General features: G+C 41.5%; 1 protein-coding gene across 2 annotated transcripts in view; it reads right to left on the bottom strand.

The window, feature by feature from the left end:
* sema4c (sema domain, immunoglobulin domain (Ig), transmembrane domain (TM) and short cytoplasmic domain, (semaphorin) 4C) overlaps positions 1-18041 on the bottom strand; it is an 87668-nt gene that overhangs the window by 35497 nt on the left and 34130 nt on the right. For both annotated transcript variants that reach the window (XM_062418158.1, XM_062418157.1), the window contains one exon: positions 6506-6713. In XM_062418158.1, coding sequence (XP_062274142.1) covers positions 6506-6629 — 124 coding nt within the window. In that variant the 5' untranslated portion in view covers positions 6630-6713. The remainder of the gene's footprint in view (positions 1-6505; positions 6714-18041) is intronic.

Genomic DNA, 18041 nt, shown 5'->3' on the forward strand with positions numbered 1-18041 from the left:
CTGGTCCCAGCTGTAAATCATCACTGACCAATCAGCACAGGGTCAGGAGATGAGTGACACTCATCGCTGATAAAAAGCAGCGATGAATCTTTTTATTTCCTCTTCCCCCCTCACTCCCCCCCCCCCCCCCCCCCCCCCCCATGCTCCCAGTCACGCACAACCTCTCTCTGCCTCCTCCTCTGCCTCGCTCTCAACCACTCATTACTGTAATTGGAGGGTTTGGGAAGATACGGCAGAGAAAGAGAGAGAGAGAAAGAAGGAAGGAAAAAAAAAAAGAGAAAGGTTAAGAGAGAGAGAGAGAAAGACAGAGAGGGAGAAAGAGGTTTCTGGAGGTCAGAGGCCCAGCCCTTTTCCACCCTCCTTCTGCTCTGTTTTTCTCTCCCACCATCTCTCATTCTATCTTTCTTTTTCTAAATCAAGAGGCATAAATTTGCGTTGGCTTTTCTTGAAAGATGCAGGACTCGTTTGCTGCATCAAAGCAGGCTACATTTTTCAAACAAAATATCACATTTCCGAGGGCTCAACTTATTCTTATTCTCTCGTTACCTCCCTCTTTCTTTTTCTTTCTCTCGTTTTTTTCTCTCTCCCTCCTTTCTTTGTTTAACCACAGCTGCTGTGTTTTGTCATAGTTTTGGCTTACTGGCCTTTGTCACTGGGCTGGGCTGAGGAGTGTATTGTGGTTGTGTGTATGAATACAATAGGGGAATGAAGGGGGTGTTTGAGGGAGAAAGAGAGAGAAAATGAGTGAGAGAAGATGAGTAGTGTTATCAGCTGAAGTATTTTGTCTAGTCAATGGAAATGGGCCAGGCTAAGGGCGTGAAAATGGCTTTAAAACAACATAATAGATACTCCAATCAACTGGGGCCAATTCAGTGAGGAATAGGACGAAGATAAAAAAGCACAGAGAAGGTCAGTCACACAAACAACATGAGAGAGGCAGAGGTCACTGACATAAAACAAATGAGAAAAAAAAACTATATAAAATCCCCCTCTCTTGAACTTCTACATTTAAATGAGAGAGCTGCCAGTATTTAAGATTGAGCCTGGCTTCAACCACAAATCTGGTGACCTTACTCTTGACAAAATAAAATAAAATAAAAACTTTGTCTTTAACTCATGAACTTCGCCCTGAGTGAGCCTTTTCAAGCCCAAATATTAGCTGTCAATTTCATGACTGCTCATATAACCTTAAATCAATAAGACAGGTGGGACAAGTGTGTGTGGCAGTGCACACTAGCAGAAAGGCAAAAGATCATACCACGGATATGACAAACAAAAAATAGCAACATATAAAGCGAAAATGGCTCAGTGGAGCTGTTTCTAAATGAACGATGTAATCATTTTGTTCAGGGACAAGGGAATATGTCACCCAGTAGAACAATGTAGCTCATTGACGTGCTTTTAATAGTTACATAGTTGACAGCACAGAGGAACGGTTCATTAATAGTTTGGATCTGCCCATAAGATTTGTTGATAATAAAAAATTACATATAGAAAATCACCAGTCAGATCCTTTAATATTCATTGGCCAGCTTGCTTTATATAGGCTTACTTTAGTTTAGAGGTAGCGTTAGGACTTTGCACACATTAAATCAATGAGCCCTTGACACAGAGTCACAGAGTAACAAAATATTTGCTTTCGAGATTTAGTAGCCTAAAAGTTATCTATTAAATCAATAAACAATTAGCAATGTCTGACATGAGCCAATCACCAATGTGTGGCTAAAAGCCAGGTTAACCTTACATTACACCATAAGCCCATAAAGACTTGTTTGGAACTTGTCTGTCTTGCTTTAAGACTTGACTCAGTACTTCTTTGAGACTGAGTTTATATACTGTACTGTACTGTATATACGTAATCCTCTTTGCTGTATGCTACATGTTGTTGTCCAAAAACTCCATCCATGACCCACCCTGTTGCACAGGTTGACATATTTCTTAATTACAATGTACATGGCTGCTATACATTATTCTGAGTCTGAGTGCACCATGCTGTTCCTTTAAATACTGCTAGCACAATGTTAGCGCAACAAATGTGTATTCATCCACCGCTGAAAATAGTCCCAAAGCAAATGCACAGATTTGAGTGATGTTTGCCAAAAACGGAGTAAAGCAACAACAAGATGATCAGTGAAAAACATGCACCAACATAAATATGAAATATAATCCACATTAAAGTGAAAAGAACATCAAAACACATACACTATCTCTGTGACCATGAGAGGCTATGAAAGAAATGTAAATGTAAAGTGCTCATTAGCAGCTCTGCCTTATACAGAGAGCTTTATACATAATGTGTGTACATAAAATGACTCATTAGGAGCCAATGGTGATATTTTTCAGCCCATCTATAAATGTGATATGCTGGTGAGGAATAACAACAGTCTACAATTCAAAATGTCAACATGTGACTTTTTAAAAAGTGAGAGAAGAAGACGAGGCTGATAGTTAGTGAGGGAGAAGATACACACACACACACACACACACACAGGAAGAGGACGTTAGTGTTTCTTCTTCTGCAACCTCATGTAAGTCTCATGTAATTGCCGGGCAGGGGTGGTGGCTTTGTTGGTTGGATAATAAGGGGAATGGGAGGGGATGAGGGGAGGAGGGGGGGTGGGGGGTCACACACACACTGCCCAAAGCGCCAAATCCCTCAGACTGCCAGCCTAAGCAGTACACACACTCACACACACACATGTATAAACAAAAGGGGATTAAATAGACAGACACACGGCTACACACACACTCTCTCTCTCTGCACAAATAGGTATAAACACACACGCCCTCTGTGCCCCCGCATTTTCTCTCACTCTTGTTTTTCATAGCCTGTCTTCTTGTCTCTGTCTTGCAAACTCACACTCCATGCAAACAGCAACACCCACACGTACACACACACAGACACACACACGTTAATATTGATGCTGTGTGTGCCTGCGCAGAGAGATGCCTCCATACAAAATGAAACACTGGGTGAATGACCAGCACAGTGTGTTTTCCTTTCTCTCTGTCGTTCGTCTACTTTCTGTAGAAACTACTTTTTGTCCTTTTAAGGCAGTTAGTGCCTGGCCTCTCTCTCTTCTGCCTTCCCCTATGTCTCTCCACCTGTCTCTCTTTCTTGCTTTCTTTCCATTATATACTGTATCTCCTCTTTCTCTTGCCATTTCGCTCACCCCTCTCCAATCCCCCCACCACCACCACCACCTCCACCACCTTTCTGCAGCTTTGTTTTTCCATTTCGTCTCTCTCTCTCCTATCTCCTCCACAGCACTGTAGCAAGAAGCCATCCATATAAGTCATTTAACCCAGTATTGAGCCTGAAAATCTCATTTTTCTTTAACCAAGTGGAGAAACCTGTCAACTGGTACGATAATCCCACTTGTTTCTAATGCAAATCAATTTGCGTCAGGAATCTTTCCGCGCCGAAGTGCCACGCTCGAATCAAATATGATAGAAGTGACGAGATCTGACTTCTCCCGTGTTTCATGACGAGGCTTTTTTATTTCCTAAAAAAAAAAAAGAAAAGACAAACCGTTGGAGCTGCGTGAGAAGCAAAGGGAGTTATCTTTGTCTCTACAGGCAGATTTATCCACCTGTTTTTTTCCCCAGAGAAATACAAGACTGAATATGAGAGTTTGCTGGCTTTGCTTCTTCCATATAAGACCGTGCAGCTGTCCCTGTTTGCCCTGTCTGGTGTGTTTTTTAGCACGAATGTGTGCTCTGGCCAGAGTGGAGCAGGGCTCTGGGCCGCACTCTGCCAGACTGTCACACACTGAGCACTTCACCAGAAACTATTGACGCCCTATGGATCTTTTTTTTCTCTCTCCCCTATTCTGTGTCCTCACATCCCACCACGGCCACAGTGACGACCAGTGGCATGGAAGGATGACATTGAGTAGGAGAGCTGTATGGAAAAAAAGCAGGGGAGGGGGCGGGGGGTAGTAGTGGTGGTAGTAGTGGTGGTGGTGGTGATAGCGACATGAGAAAGCAGCTTTTGAAACATCCCCACACCCCACCGCCAACCGCTGCACACCATTCTCCTCGAGAGCGGCTGAAATCTGAGCTCATTGTGAAAAACGACATAAGAGCATTTCGGGTTCATACGATGAGCCGCAGCATACAAAGCAAAAAAAAAAAAAAAAGAGGAGGGGAGGGATAAAAGGCAAGAAGAAAGAGGAGGGAGAGAAGGGAACGGAGAGATAGACATGGGATGAAAGGTGGGGATAGGTGCTACAGAGAAGGTGAGAAAATATGGCTTTACCCCCTCCGATATTTATTCCTCTCTTTATAGTATTTCCCTAATCCTCAGGAGAGAGAATGCAGCACTTCCCCTCTGAGGGATTAAAAAAAAAAAAAAAAGACACATAAAAAAAATTCTCAGCTAGCAACAATTGGCATTGTTCAGTGAAGAAAGACGGGCCTGGCTGCAGAGGAGGACTGAGATAAAGAGTGCAAATACAGTTGAGCGCTAGGATTAGACTGATGTATTGTTTTACTGAGGGTCCATGTCGGCCTCTTAACAAAAATCAGCAATCATCCAACTCTGAAATAATGGAAAATCCTCTTTGACTGTTGTATCCTTTTGGCTTTTAAGGGAAAGGGAGAGTCAAAGAGTCCAAAATAGAGGACGCTATCGTAGATTATTTTTCGCTGTGTTTTACAATCCACTTTTATTTTAGCGCTTCTCAACCAAAGTATAGATTGCTTAAAAAAAGATACGTGGATTATAGATAGGAGTTGACTGTATAAATATATAGTCTGGATAACTTGTCCTATTAGCTGCTGTATTATCTACTGCTTTTAAAAATATCGAGATCACCGCCCTCACCGCCCCCGTTGGATCTAACTTCGCTATTTTATTCCACATCCTGATACTGTTGCTCCATTTAAAATCATGGCTTCCAAACCTAAATCTGAACCATGGTTGCAAGTGTGTTTTGACATATTAAAAGACACCAGGTGCAAATATAGGTAAATTGCAAATTTTTGATGTTTCCTCAGAAAATTCCTCCACTTTTTAGTTGTGATTATTAGAGTACACATCTCACTCCCTTCTTGCTGTTTGCTCTTGCTGCATCACTCTGCTGTTTTTAACCATTTTCTTTGTGTCTCTTTCTTTTCTAAAGGAAATGATCAGGCATATGAAACCTTCAGCTTGTCTAACAGATGTTGTCCCCCCCCCTCCCTTTTTGTTTGTGAGACTATTGGTTCATCCAAATAATTATGAACAGCAGTCTAGCTGCAGGTGTTGTACCAGCCAATTTAAGCATGCCGTAGTGCAACCATGGATCAAAAAAATGCAATCTAGACACCTCTCACCTCTCTAATTTAAGAGCAATTTTGAAACTCCCTTTTCTTTCACTTGCACTCATACAATTCACATTGTTTTTAGACATTACATGGCATCCTTGAGGTGTTCCAGTCTAGTTTTAAAGCCCTCAACAGCACTGAATCTGCACTTTTTAACAATCTTTAATTAGGTACTGACCCTTGGCGACTCCACCATCCTTATGTTTTGCATCTCAAACCTGCATTTGACACAGTAGACCATATCTATTAAAGGGGATGCTCTAAAGTAGTTCAGGCCTTACTTGTGTGACAGACAAGTTTTTGTATTTCCGGCCAATCCTATTTTTCCTTTACCCTCCTTAGGGTCCATTCTTAGAAAGTATGACATCTCATTCCACTACTATGAATATGTCACTCAAATTGACCTGCCTTTGAAACAGAAAGATGAAAACTCTTTTAAAACCATTATTGGACCGTCTCAAAGGACATCAAAGTTTGGATGGCTTTAATTCTTTTAAACTTTAATGAGAGTAAAAGTGAAGTCTTGATTTTTGGACCCGATGGTGCCTGTCAAGCCCCTCATATGGACCTGTGTTCTGTGGAAACCATATGTAAAAGCCACTGGAAAAAATCTGGATGTGATAATGGTCTTAAAATGACTTTAAACTACACAAACAAATAGACTCCACCTTTTTCCAACTAAGGCCTTTATCATTTAATGATTTTGAAAGGGTTAAACATGCTTTTATCTTGTCCTGATTTGACACCTGTAATGACCTTTGTGCTGGTGTTAGCAGTTGGTTGAGAATGTTTAAGAATTTTAGTCTTTTAACAGGATCATGCAAAAAAAAGAGCCCATTTCCTCCGTACTGGCCTACCTTTACTGGCTCTGTACATTGTAGGTTTGATTTTAAGATTTCCTACAAATAACTAGCTTGAACCTATCTCTCTGACCTTTCACAACCACCCATCCTATTCATGTCAATCCAGTCACCGACCAGATGCTTCTGGTTGTCCCAAGATCAAAGTCGAAGAACAGGGAAGCCTTTGCAGCTGCAGCAACCAAACTCTGGAACCATTTGCCTCAGTGTTAGTTATACAGGCCCCTACAGAGCCTCTATTTAAATCCCCTCTTGAAACGCATCTTTCAGTGGAAAGTTTCAATGCCTAATGAGGTCTGACTCCTGCATCATCTGGTGTTACACAGCTCACTCACCCTGGTATCGAACAGTCTTGCGTGGGATCGGGTTCCAGTTGAGGCCAAGCGACTTCTCCCATCCAAACAGAAACACCAGGAGCAAAACCTTCTTGCCACCAATGGCTCCCATTTCAGCACCCATTCGGACCGGCGTTAAGCGTTGGATCGATGGATCGATCAGGTGATCAGAGGAACTGGAGACAGCGGCAGGGCTCCTGGCAGCCTGCTGAGAGATAGAAAAACCAACATTAGCTAGAAGCAACAATTCACTTCCCTTATTGCCTCGGCTGTTTATCAGCAACAGTTTTGTCAGAGCAGTATTTACAGCATCCACATTTATCAAAAAGCCACACAAGACTGTTTACATATTCAATCTGTGCTTTCACTTTGAAAACATGTACTATAAAATTGAACACGGTCATCAAAATCCACAATAGTGTAAAACAGAAATGAGTTATGCAAATCATTAAAGCCAACAAGGACATAGTAACAACATAATCAGTGTATGTGCCTGTGTGTGTGTGTGTGTGTGTGTGTGTGTGTGTGTGTGTGTGTGTGTGTGTGTGTGTGTGTGTGTGTGTGTGTGTGTGTGTGTGTGTGTGTGTGTGTGTGCCTGCCAACAAAAACAAACCAAACATTTTAATGACTTTTGTCCAGGGGGTTATGCAGAAAAGTTTTTCTCCGTCCCTCCCTCACCCGGAGCGATAATCCAGCTATCGCCGCTCAAAAAGCTCAGAAATAGCTTATCGCGGCACTCTCGTTAAGCCAATTCAGCAGCAGTATATTAAACTGGGGCCGAGTTATCAAAGTTAATTGGCGCTGGCAATGCATCAAACGCCAATGTTGGGAAATGAATGTCGAGGCAAGGACAATCCAATAGCACTGTGTTGTAAATGAATTGGTTTATACCTAATGAATATGTCAAGTGCGTGGCTACAGAGCGGCATTACAGTCCAATAACAGCACAGGATGATTGACTTGTTACGAGGGCTGCGGGTGAAACTGATGCACGCGATACCAAGAGGAATTCCTCACGAAAATACTACTTTTACACACACATAGTGACACACTCCCGAATTTAAAGTATATTAAGCACACCAATTAATTTAGTTATTACCAAATATAAATGGAATCAACTGTGAACAGCTTTGAATTCCCTTTTTTTTATCAGTAGTTTAAGTTGGGTGTGAAAATAACTTTTTTAATTTATGTTGGACTGCTGTCATTAGTGGATTTGCTGCAGCGACCTGTGTCTGCAAACCTCCATAATCAGTGATGCCAAGTGGACAACTAAGAAAGAAATTACATGTTTGGCTTGTTTTGCAACAGAAATGCTGGCGGATGGTTGTATTTAACAAGAAAGAGAAAGATGTTTTTCTTATGTAGCTTACAGCACTAAAGTTCAATAGCAACATCCAGAAAGTGTCCCCTTTACTAAAGACCTAAGTGTGCTTCAAGCGAATTAAATTGCACATAATGTTCGAAGGCATCTTAAAACACAAGTGTTCGTCCTTGTTCTAAATGACCACACTCAAAGGCGAGGTGAAAATCATAAAAAAAGTCCTCCTGCCTGCATCTCTGATCTCTCTAAGAGTTTCTGTGTCTTTTTTTTTATGTCTTTGTAGTCTCTCGGTTATCGAGCGTACTTTCAGACGGTCTCTCCTTGATGGCATTCATTGTTTAAGATAAAAAAAAGTCCTGGAAGAAGTTGTGTGAAGAATTTAAAAATGGAGTAACCCTGCCTTACATTCATGTCTCCACATACTTGGCCAGTCAGTGGTTGAAGTGGGTATGATTGTCCGATTTTTCTGTTCTGAAGTTCATTCTGAGGGGTTTCAGAAACTGATAAGGACTTTGTTTAAAGCATAAAGAGGTTTTGAGGATAATCAAAGAAACATTCAGTCCACAGTCTCCATATGGGGGCTATTTCAACTCTCCACACTGTGATCCATGGATTATCTATAATAACTGGGACACTTTCTGGAAATACTTGACTCTCTTGAATTCAAATGTCATTTGACCACCAAAAGCAAAACTACATTCATCTGTACTGGATTCAAATGGCAGCACAAATCTCAGTGATCGATATCACAAAAACGCAACACACGCAGTAGTGAATTGTGACGTTTTTCTTGGCCTTTTTTTTTTGGTAATTAGGATAACTGACCCTTTCATATTCAACTTAAAGATAAAGCGCCAACTCACTCACTGGAACCGTATGCAAAATCTCATTATTTAAACCAATTACAATATCAAACATGAACCTCACCGCTGCAGATATGAGGAATGAGGGATCTTTCTTAATCCCGGTAGTCAAATAAAAGTTGAAGTTCAAAGCAACACACACCCATACGCGCGCACAATCTGCAAGCTTTCCCCTCTGCACCTGCTGCTTTGACGTATCAGCAAGTGAAATGGCGCCTTTGATGATGTGTACTCATTGGAGAAGGGAAGCCATTGACTTTTAAAGAGGCACAATATGTCAAACTGTATTTACTTTAACCCGGCACAAAGAGGAAAATACCCTCTTTATATGTAACATAGTATATGTCTCCTACTCCTTCTTCCCTCATATATTCCTATGTGTGTATTAAGTCCCTGTGCTGGCAAACAAACATTTGGTCTATTTGGCAGATTGGCAGGGGAGGTAATTGAGATTTGGAGATGTGTGTGTGTGTGTGTGTGTGTGTGTGTGTGTGTGTGTGTGTGTGTGTGTGTGTGTGTTTGTGTGTGCATGTCCAACCAATGTGACTGTTATTGATTACACTTTTAAGAGGAAAATAAGGAGAGGCTGGGAGAAAAAATAAATAAAAAACTCAAACACCCACTCATACTCCCCCGCCACCATCTACCCCCAGATCAGATCATGGCGACGTGCTGTTAAATAAGCGTGCTTAAACGCTGGGTTTGGGTGAAAGCTCTCCAAGCCTTGCAGTGCCGACGACCAGCTTTATTGGATCGATGCTGGAGGCCTCGCCGGCCAACGCTTGAGTGAGCCGAGAAGAGATTGAGATGGAGGGAGGGAGGGAGGGAGCGAGTGAGCAAGGGAGGGAATGATGAAGGGCTAAAAGGATGAGAAAAAAAGGAGGGAGAGTTATGCAGAAAGAAAACATGTTTGGAGAGACGTTGCAGGAGGCTTGCGATTTTTCTCCCCCCCCTCCCCCTCTCTTCCATCTCTGTGCTGAAAGGTAACGAAGTGAAGTGGGCATCCTGAAGGCCAGATTAAGTGAAGAGGTAGCGTGTAAACACTACATGGGAAGATGAGGAGGAAGAGGATGGTGGAGATTCAAGGCTCCTGCCTGTGTAAAGAAATGCTCAAAAAAATCTTCAATAGACACCTTTCTCTTTCTCTCTCTCTCTCTCTCTCTCTCTCTCTCTCTCTCTCTCTCTCAATTCCACATCCTCTTTCTCTGTCTTTTGACTGTTCATACTTTTATTTGTGCCAGTTCAACAACATCAAATGACAGTTCACAGTCAGTAAATGATGTTCAAATCCAGCAAACAATGATTTATACAGTCATAATCAAATATCATTAATAATTTAGTTTAAAGATTGGGCCGATCCAGGATATTTCCTTTTCAGACAAGGCATGCTGGGTAAGGACAAAAATGGTATATAGAAAGGAAAAACTCTCAAGGGACCACCACAATATGCAAGGCAAAGGTCATGTGACATTAGGCTAATACATACTTTAATTGAATCCATTTGTATACCTACTCTATAGGTATTGATTTAGAGTTCACATCACAGTTAACCCGATAGCACCTTTGCAACACTAGATGGATGGATCATACATGATCAGCACTAATGCAGATTTAATTCAATTATATTCTCTACATAAATTGTCTTTACAGTCTTACATATGGTTGTGACAAAGCAGTTCCTTATCAATTTGATTCAAATATTATCAATGCAAAAACAAGATCACAATGATCTCTTCAATATAAATAGCTTTCCAGACTCTCTATTACAGTTCTACAACATTACACAAATCTATTATAACAGACTTTCCCCTCAGATTATTTAATGTGTGGGTCTGTCACCCAGTAAAAGACTAACTATCTTCATTAAATCCGGCTGGACAAGTATCAGATAATGAAAAGAGCACAGCTCAGTGCTACTGAAATGTCCGCACTCCTCCTGAACTCCTACACAAATTAATAAATTGTGACATTTTAAATTTTAGAAAACAACATACAATCCACTGCCAGTGTGGCCCATAAGCAAGGGTAAGAGTAGCAATACTAAATAAAGGATTTAATTACAAGTGAAAGTCCTAATTGTCAGTTTTATATTGTTATATAAGCTGTTATACTTCATAATGATTATTAATGATTCACGGAAGAATGCCAACAACAGTAATATTACTCCTGCACATAATGTTACTTTTTTTTTTTTACTACTATTTTCATTGCTTTTGAACTTACTTATTATTTATTGTCCTTTATTATTTTTATTGATGATCTTTTTATTTTTTCTACTTGCTGCTGCAATACTGTAAATGTCCCCACAGTGGAAGTAATAATATTATAAAACATATACATTTTGTATGTAAAATCTGCAACATAACTAGTAACAGCTGTCAGATATACAGTATTACCTTTGTAATGAAATAAGGTGAATTAAAAATACCTCAAAAATGTACTTCAGTACAGGGACTAGTGTAAATGTATGATATTCCACTACTGCCTACAATATAACATTTTAATATTAGCTCACATGCCAACACAGCCAGCAGTATACAAACTAGCAAGCTACCTCACTAGCACTGATCACTAGCACTAGTTAGCATGTAGCAGTAAGAACCTCAGTTCAATTCAGTTTGATTTATTTAGCTGTTTTAATAGCATACAGCAGATGGACTTTACACAGTGCCAATATAGAAAATGGAGTCATTCACTAAAGGAAAATAACATCAAGTGAAAACAAATTAACTAGGTAGTATTGTTTTCCACACAGTGTTGTTGCCTGCTTCTCTTAACTTGATGCCATTCTGTTTCTGAAATTGCACACTGAACCTTCGAGCGACAACTTCTGGAAACTTTATGAACGCCGAGGGAGACGGGTGAAGCCAGGGTACAATGATGGAGCCTATTTTTCTTTTTTTCTCCCTATCAAACCGAGTCTTACGATCCCTCGATGTGTCGTAAGGAGCGAGATTGAGCCTCGGTCTCCCCCGATGACCAAATTAACTCTCTTGCTCTGCCTCTCACCACGGCCTCTTTAAGGTCCTGTGGTGTCACATAACTCTGCAGGCGGTATCAAATCATCTTTTAGCTGCTGGTGTTGTTGAGCCTGGTTTAGCTAATGAGCTGAGACACAGCAGCCTAATAATAATAACAGTCGGCACTCTACAATAGAGAGCTCATTAAAACATACAGAGAAATAGGCCACATGTTCTGATTAGGTTGTGGAGCTCCTGTGTGTGTTTTGGCTGTCGATTTGCGTGAGTCAGTTTCTGTTTGCGTGTGTGTTTCTGGTGGTAGTGCGGGCTATTCGGAGGTAAGATGAGTCCCTGTGGGGAGAGGCACGTTTCTTCGAAGTGAGCGGATGTCGGGGAAAAGGGAAAAGAAGAAAAACGTTTTCAACCCCCATCTGCCTGTCCTCCTCTCTTTCTATCCTCTTTTTTCCCCCACTGTCCTCTTACTGCCCTTCATTTGCTCCAGGTCTCCTTTCCTGGCAGCCTTTTCCTTCCCTTCCTCCCATATTACTACACACACACACACACACACACACACACACACATACACACACACACACACACACTGACCTCTGGTGCAGTCCCAGCTGATTGCCAGTCCTTCCAGGCATTGTTTGACTTTTAACCCCGACCTCTGACCTTTTCTGTGGGTTACAGAGAGCCAGGGCGCACCACCCACCACCCTCCACCCCGACTATCACACTGAGACAGACTTAATGTCCATTAACCCGTAACGCTCCCCCCACCTACACACATACACACACACACACACACACACACACACAAACACACGGACGGATGGACTAAAGGACAGCCCCCACCCTTCATCTCCTCTCTCGCCTCCCTGCAAAACAAACACTCGGGGCTACCGTCAGCTCTCTTCCTTCCTTCCTTCCTTCCTTCCTTCCTGCAACCCCATCCCACTCCCACCCCTTGCACCTTTCATTTCTCCTGTAGCATTTAAAAACACACACACAAATACAGAAAAGTGCAAACTCTCACACTCACAAGTCTGTTTCACCGAAATGGAACAAGCGAGAATCAAACGATTTCACACCTCGTGGACGGAGGGATGAAAGCAGCTCGAGGACTTTTATGCCGCGCTCCTCTTACTTTGTAATCATCATAGCGGGAAGTTGAGCAGCTTTGGTGCATAAATGGTTGAACACTTATGAGATACTGAAGCTGCAGATAGCCAATTTTCAATTCTGGATCATTTTAAAAGATTTAAAAGAGCAGCTTCCTGGCAGAATAACAGTCTTGTCAGTGTAGCTTTGTGGAATTTTGGGGTAGAATTACTAGCATTAGCAAATGTTAACATGCTAACACACTCAACTAAGATGGTGAACATGGTAAACATTACACCTTATAGCATGTTAGCATCATCACTGTGAGCATGTTAGCATGCTAATGTTTACATTTATCAGCCTTAGAGTTGCTGGCATGCTCTTGTTTTTAAGTGAGAGAATCTGCCAGTGCAGAGAGATCATTTTAATTTATTTTCAATAGAAAATCAACTCACGAATTTTGAATGATAAAACCGTTTTTCATGCTATGCGTGGCTTTCTTAAGTGTGGATCAATAAAGTATCTATCTATCTATCTATCTATCTATCTATCTATCTATCTATCTATCTATCTATCTATCTATCTATCTATCTATCTATCTATCTATCTATATTGAAATATGACTGAATAAAGCAGCACACTGCATGAGAACACAACAAATGTCACATTTGTTGATAGACAGCCTGATTTTTCCACTTCTTTTAAAAAAAGTAAGATTTACTTGATAAAGGATGTTAATAAAAGTTTATTGCACTATGATTATACCTGTGAGCACAGATGAATCTCCATTATACAGACAGAGGATATCACAACACTGACAAGGAAAAATGTGGGAAGAATAGTTTCATTGTAACATAGTTCAACTTTGTGATCTTTGCTTTTGGAAAGGTCTCTAAAGATAAATTGCTAAAAAACATGATTTTTTTCTTCACATAGACAGATTCATTGCCAAATGATAATTTGTGACCCGAGTTCACATGGTTTCATTTTTGTGATTCAAATGTAGTCTGAAGGGTTCAAAATGTTATCTGAGAGTCTCTGAGCCCACCACAGAGCCCGAGGAGAAGATGTATCATATGATAATTTCACCAATTTAGATGAATTTTTACAGCTGAAACCTTTTGATCAGAGATCAGACTTTAAAAACACGGAGGTGCCTCAAAAAACAGCTTTAGTGATTTGAATCTGAGCTCGCACACTCTAAGTCGCACTGTATGACAGCTTTAACTAAACGCCTGGAATATAAATGTAAAAATATACAATGGCTCCAGTTGTGGCAATGCATCAAAGAGGAGATTTCAAGGTTCTGGGTTCAAGTCCAGAGCAAAACGGCTATGAAATCGGAGTGAAAAAATATCATGTTACAGAGCTCCCTGCAAAATTGATGACTTGTGGGACGTGAAGTGAGGGAAGTCAACGTGGACTTGAGCTTTTTTTTTGTTGCCATTTCCTCTTAAGTATTCATACAGTATTGCGGGGCAATGTGTGCAACAGTGCTAAAAAAAAAAAAAAAAAAAAAAAAATAGCTTGACATTACACTGAGAAGCTTTTTCCTATACGGTGACAAGAAAGATGAAGGCAACCAAGCTGATACGCTGCTTTTATTCACAGTGTGGAGCTCATGGAGCAGATATGGACACGCCATTCACAGTGAAACACACACTCGCACACGCAACCACAACCGCGCACACTCAGCGTCTGAGAGTCGTCGCACAAAGACACAGGTGGACACTTAAATCAGAGAAGAGATTGTGTGTGTGTGTGTGTGTGTGTGTGTGTGTGTGTGTGTGTGTGTGTGTGTGTTTTGTGTATGAGAGATCTGCTCGGCTTGAATGCTTAAAGGCAATGTCACACCTGATCGGGCCTGCATCTAAGCGATAGCATTAATTAGCATATCTGTGAATATAAGTGTGAACAAACGTGTTGAGCCTTTATGCTGACCAGCTTGCATTAAAGAACGGCACGTGTGTGTGTTTATGGCTGCGTGCGCTGGCAGATTGTGGAGTGTGTTTGTGTTGCGCTGGCACAGACGAAAGACTGATAATCAAAGAGGGGTTTGATCAGCTGCATACAGCGTGTGTGTGTGTGAGTGAGTGAATGGAAGAGATGAATGCAGAGGAGTGTGTGATCACGCTTTGCCATTAGCATCCTTCAGAAACATCCAACACCATGTCAAACATTTCCTGTAAAATGTTTGAAACCCCCCTTTTAAAAACTCCTACCATCAATATGTGAGACGGCCGCCAATTTTCATGCACCTGAGCACATTTTTCCCATATTTGCATACAATTAATGATTTGCTAAGCAGAGCCGGGGCATCAAGCGATTCAAATGCATCAAGTAAATGTCATTGACTTTCCTTTCACATGATGATTGAAATTCACTTCCCATCTTAATTACCTCAAATTGAAGCGGAACTGAGCGCCGCATTTGACTTTAAGCAACCTATTTCCACTTGATGAATATGTCCACACACACAAAAAAAAGAAAAATCTCCTATGGGAGCTCGCAGTGAAACATCTTAGCATCCCTCACCGCTGCCTCCCACCAGCACCCTGCTCTTTCATGTCCCTCCCCTGAGAAATCTGTAGGCCTTCAAATCTCCATCTTCCCTCCTTTCATCCCCGCTGTAGCTCCTGCTCTCTCGCCCTCACTCTCTCTACCCCCCTGGCCTCCCTCGCACACCCACCCCCCCACCCGTCGCCTTGTCCGTGTCATGGTCGGCTGGGCAGGCGTGGCCGGCTTATAATTCTTTGATCGGGGCTCTGATCTCTTCCATCATTGCCAGGGGGCTCCAGCTGATTACAGATGAAATGGATCTGATTTGGACTCTGACTGTGGGCCAAACACCTGCTCAGACCTGAGGAAGTGATAGAAGAGGAGGTGCAGGCGAGATGAAACCGGAGAGGCTGACGTCCGGCTAATCGGATAGGGAGACCACCTGTGCTTCTGGTCTGTGGCCAAATGGCGGCACGTAATTGGAAAAGAGTCACTCAGTAGTGACCCGCGCCCAGTTATCACAAGGCTGCAGGTCTCTGAAGGCCCTACAGGTGTTTTAGTGCCTTTGAGCTCATTGTTTTGGACCAAGTGCATTATACCAAGTGCATGAGGCAGATGTTTTCAGCAATAAAATCTTTGTACCACAGCACACAGATAAAGCCTTTGTATGCTACCTGCTAGGCACTAAACAGCAGGCAGACAAAGTTTGCAATTAGTTGGGGAACATAGTGAGGTTTAAGAGCCAGATATTTCCCTCAGGAGTTGTTAAAAATCAGATCAGATCAGAGAGTTAAGTGGATATTGGACTTACATTCATCAGGGCGACAGAAAACAAAACAACAAAAGAATGCTAATGTTGCTCTGTGTCTGTTGTTATTCTCCATTACAACTTTAATTTGTCCATAATGTATTCACAGCTTTTTGCATTCCCTCGAAGTGGCACCCTCCCAAAAAAAATCTATTAATTCAGGTCTAACAAACTTCGAAGGATATCTGTCTGAATCTATGTATCAAGTCTATGATTCCCTTTAGCTTCACTGGTTTTAGTCTGAGTGAAGACTTTTTAATGTCCATAGATGGCCTTAATCATAAGATCTCAACCTTGTCCCCTGGAGGTCCGTGGCTTTAATTCCAACCAATCACTGCGGCAATTAATTTCACTCAGCACCTCACCCATGTCTGTCTGATAGAAAGTGCTAATCAGTGAAATGAGCAGACGTGGAGCTCCTTATAGATGCTCCAGAAAGTTTTCATCTTATTATTTATTAAGCTAATAGGGCGCAATCATATAATCAAACCTCTTTACTACGAAATATGTTAAGTAGAGCCTGACTGATACTTGATTTTTGAGGCTATGTTATGTTTAAAGGAAACATTTTTCAATTTTCTTTTCAATTAAATTAGGTTATTAACTTTGCTGAGAATTTTACAGTTGAAAAATGAATTTGTAAGTGGACAAACAATGTAGGGGTGACACTTTACCTAAATTTCCTTTGACAAAAACATTGAACCAGTCTGCCATTTTTTTTGTCTGGGCACTAATTTTCACATGTATCTTGATAACAGTAATCGTGCATGAGTATTTAAGTAAGCATTTATAGAAAGTACACTTCTTTTTTTGTGCTGTTCAAAAGTGAAATTCACAATGTTTCTAATTTAATATATTCAAGATCATATCCAGCGCTTCTGTAAATGTCCTGGTACACATATAATATTTGTGTTAAGACAGTATTTCAGCTTTTAAAGAGTGTAGTATAAATGTGTAAAAATCCCATTCAAAACCTTGTTTCATGCATGGCCGATAGCTTTCTCTTCTACAATAACCAGGTTCCTCTTAATCCTTTATCCTGACTGTGGAAACCAGGTTTCTCACTTTCATGACATTTACGAAATGTGATTACGGCAGAAAGCCAACAATAACCAGGCTACTAATGTGCAAGCAGACACGCTGTCTGTGTTTTCTACTCTCTCAATCGCTCCATCTGGCTCTCCCTCTCTTTTTTTTCTGTGGTTGACCTTGTGCTGTCAGCGCGGCGTATGTTCTTCTTGATGATCACACATGAGTGCAGTGAGAGGTGGTAAAACCCACGTGCACCCTGCCCTGCCTTGACCCGCCTGCCCTGAACGCAGGCCCAGGGGGATGCTGGGATAGCGTCATCAATGCTCATTATGAGTGCGTGTGCGCCAGTCCGTGATCACCGTGTAGTCACAGGTCGATCAGCCTTGCTCAAGTCAATGGAGCGGCTTATGAACCACGAGATAACACACACACACAACTCAATCAGGCTGCTCACGGATACACACTGCACTTAGATGCATGTATGCAAATGCACTTATACTGTACACACACTTACAATAATGAATGAAAAGAAAATAATACTTTATCACGTGTCACATACACACTCTCACGCTCATCATCTTCAAACTCACCGCTCTCATATGTTGCAACCTGCTCCTCACACACCGGCGCACTAATCGAATCACTGTAGCAAACACACTCGCTTCCCCCCGTCAGCCACGTTCGCACAAACCAAAAAAAAAGAAGACAAACTTTCTCTGTTGTATTTCAAAGCTCATTAAAAAGTATTCACTGCTGTACGATTTAGCGCCATAATCAGCCCTGAATAATAGAAATGGTTGTATTGACACCTGCGGGCGCCCGACGTACTGTCTCATTTCGGAAAAAACAACCGCTGGGCGTGTGAATGCAAAACACTACGGCACACACACACACACACACACCCACGCACACACACAAACTCGTTTTGGTTTCCTCTCTCTCTCTCC

This window comes from Scomber scombrus, chromosome 4 (genome assembly GCF_963691925.1).
Source record: "Scomber scombrus chromosome 4, fScoSco1.1, whole genome shotgun sequence".
NCBI classification, from domain to species: Eukaryota; Metazoa; Chordata; class Actinopteri; order Scombriformes; family Scombridae; genus Scomber; species Scomber scombrus.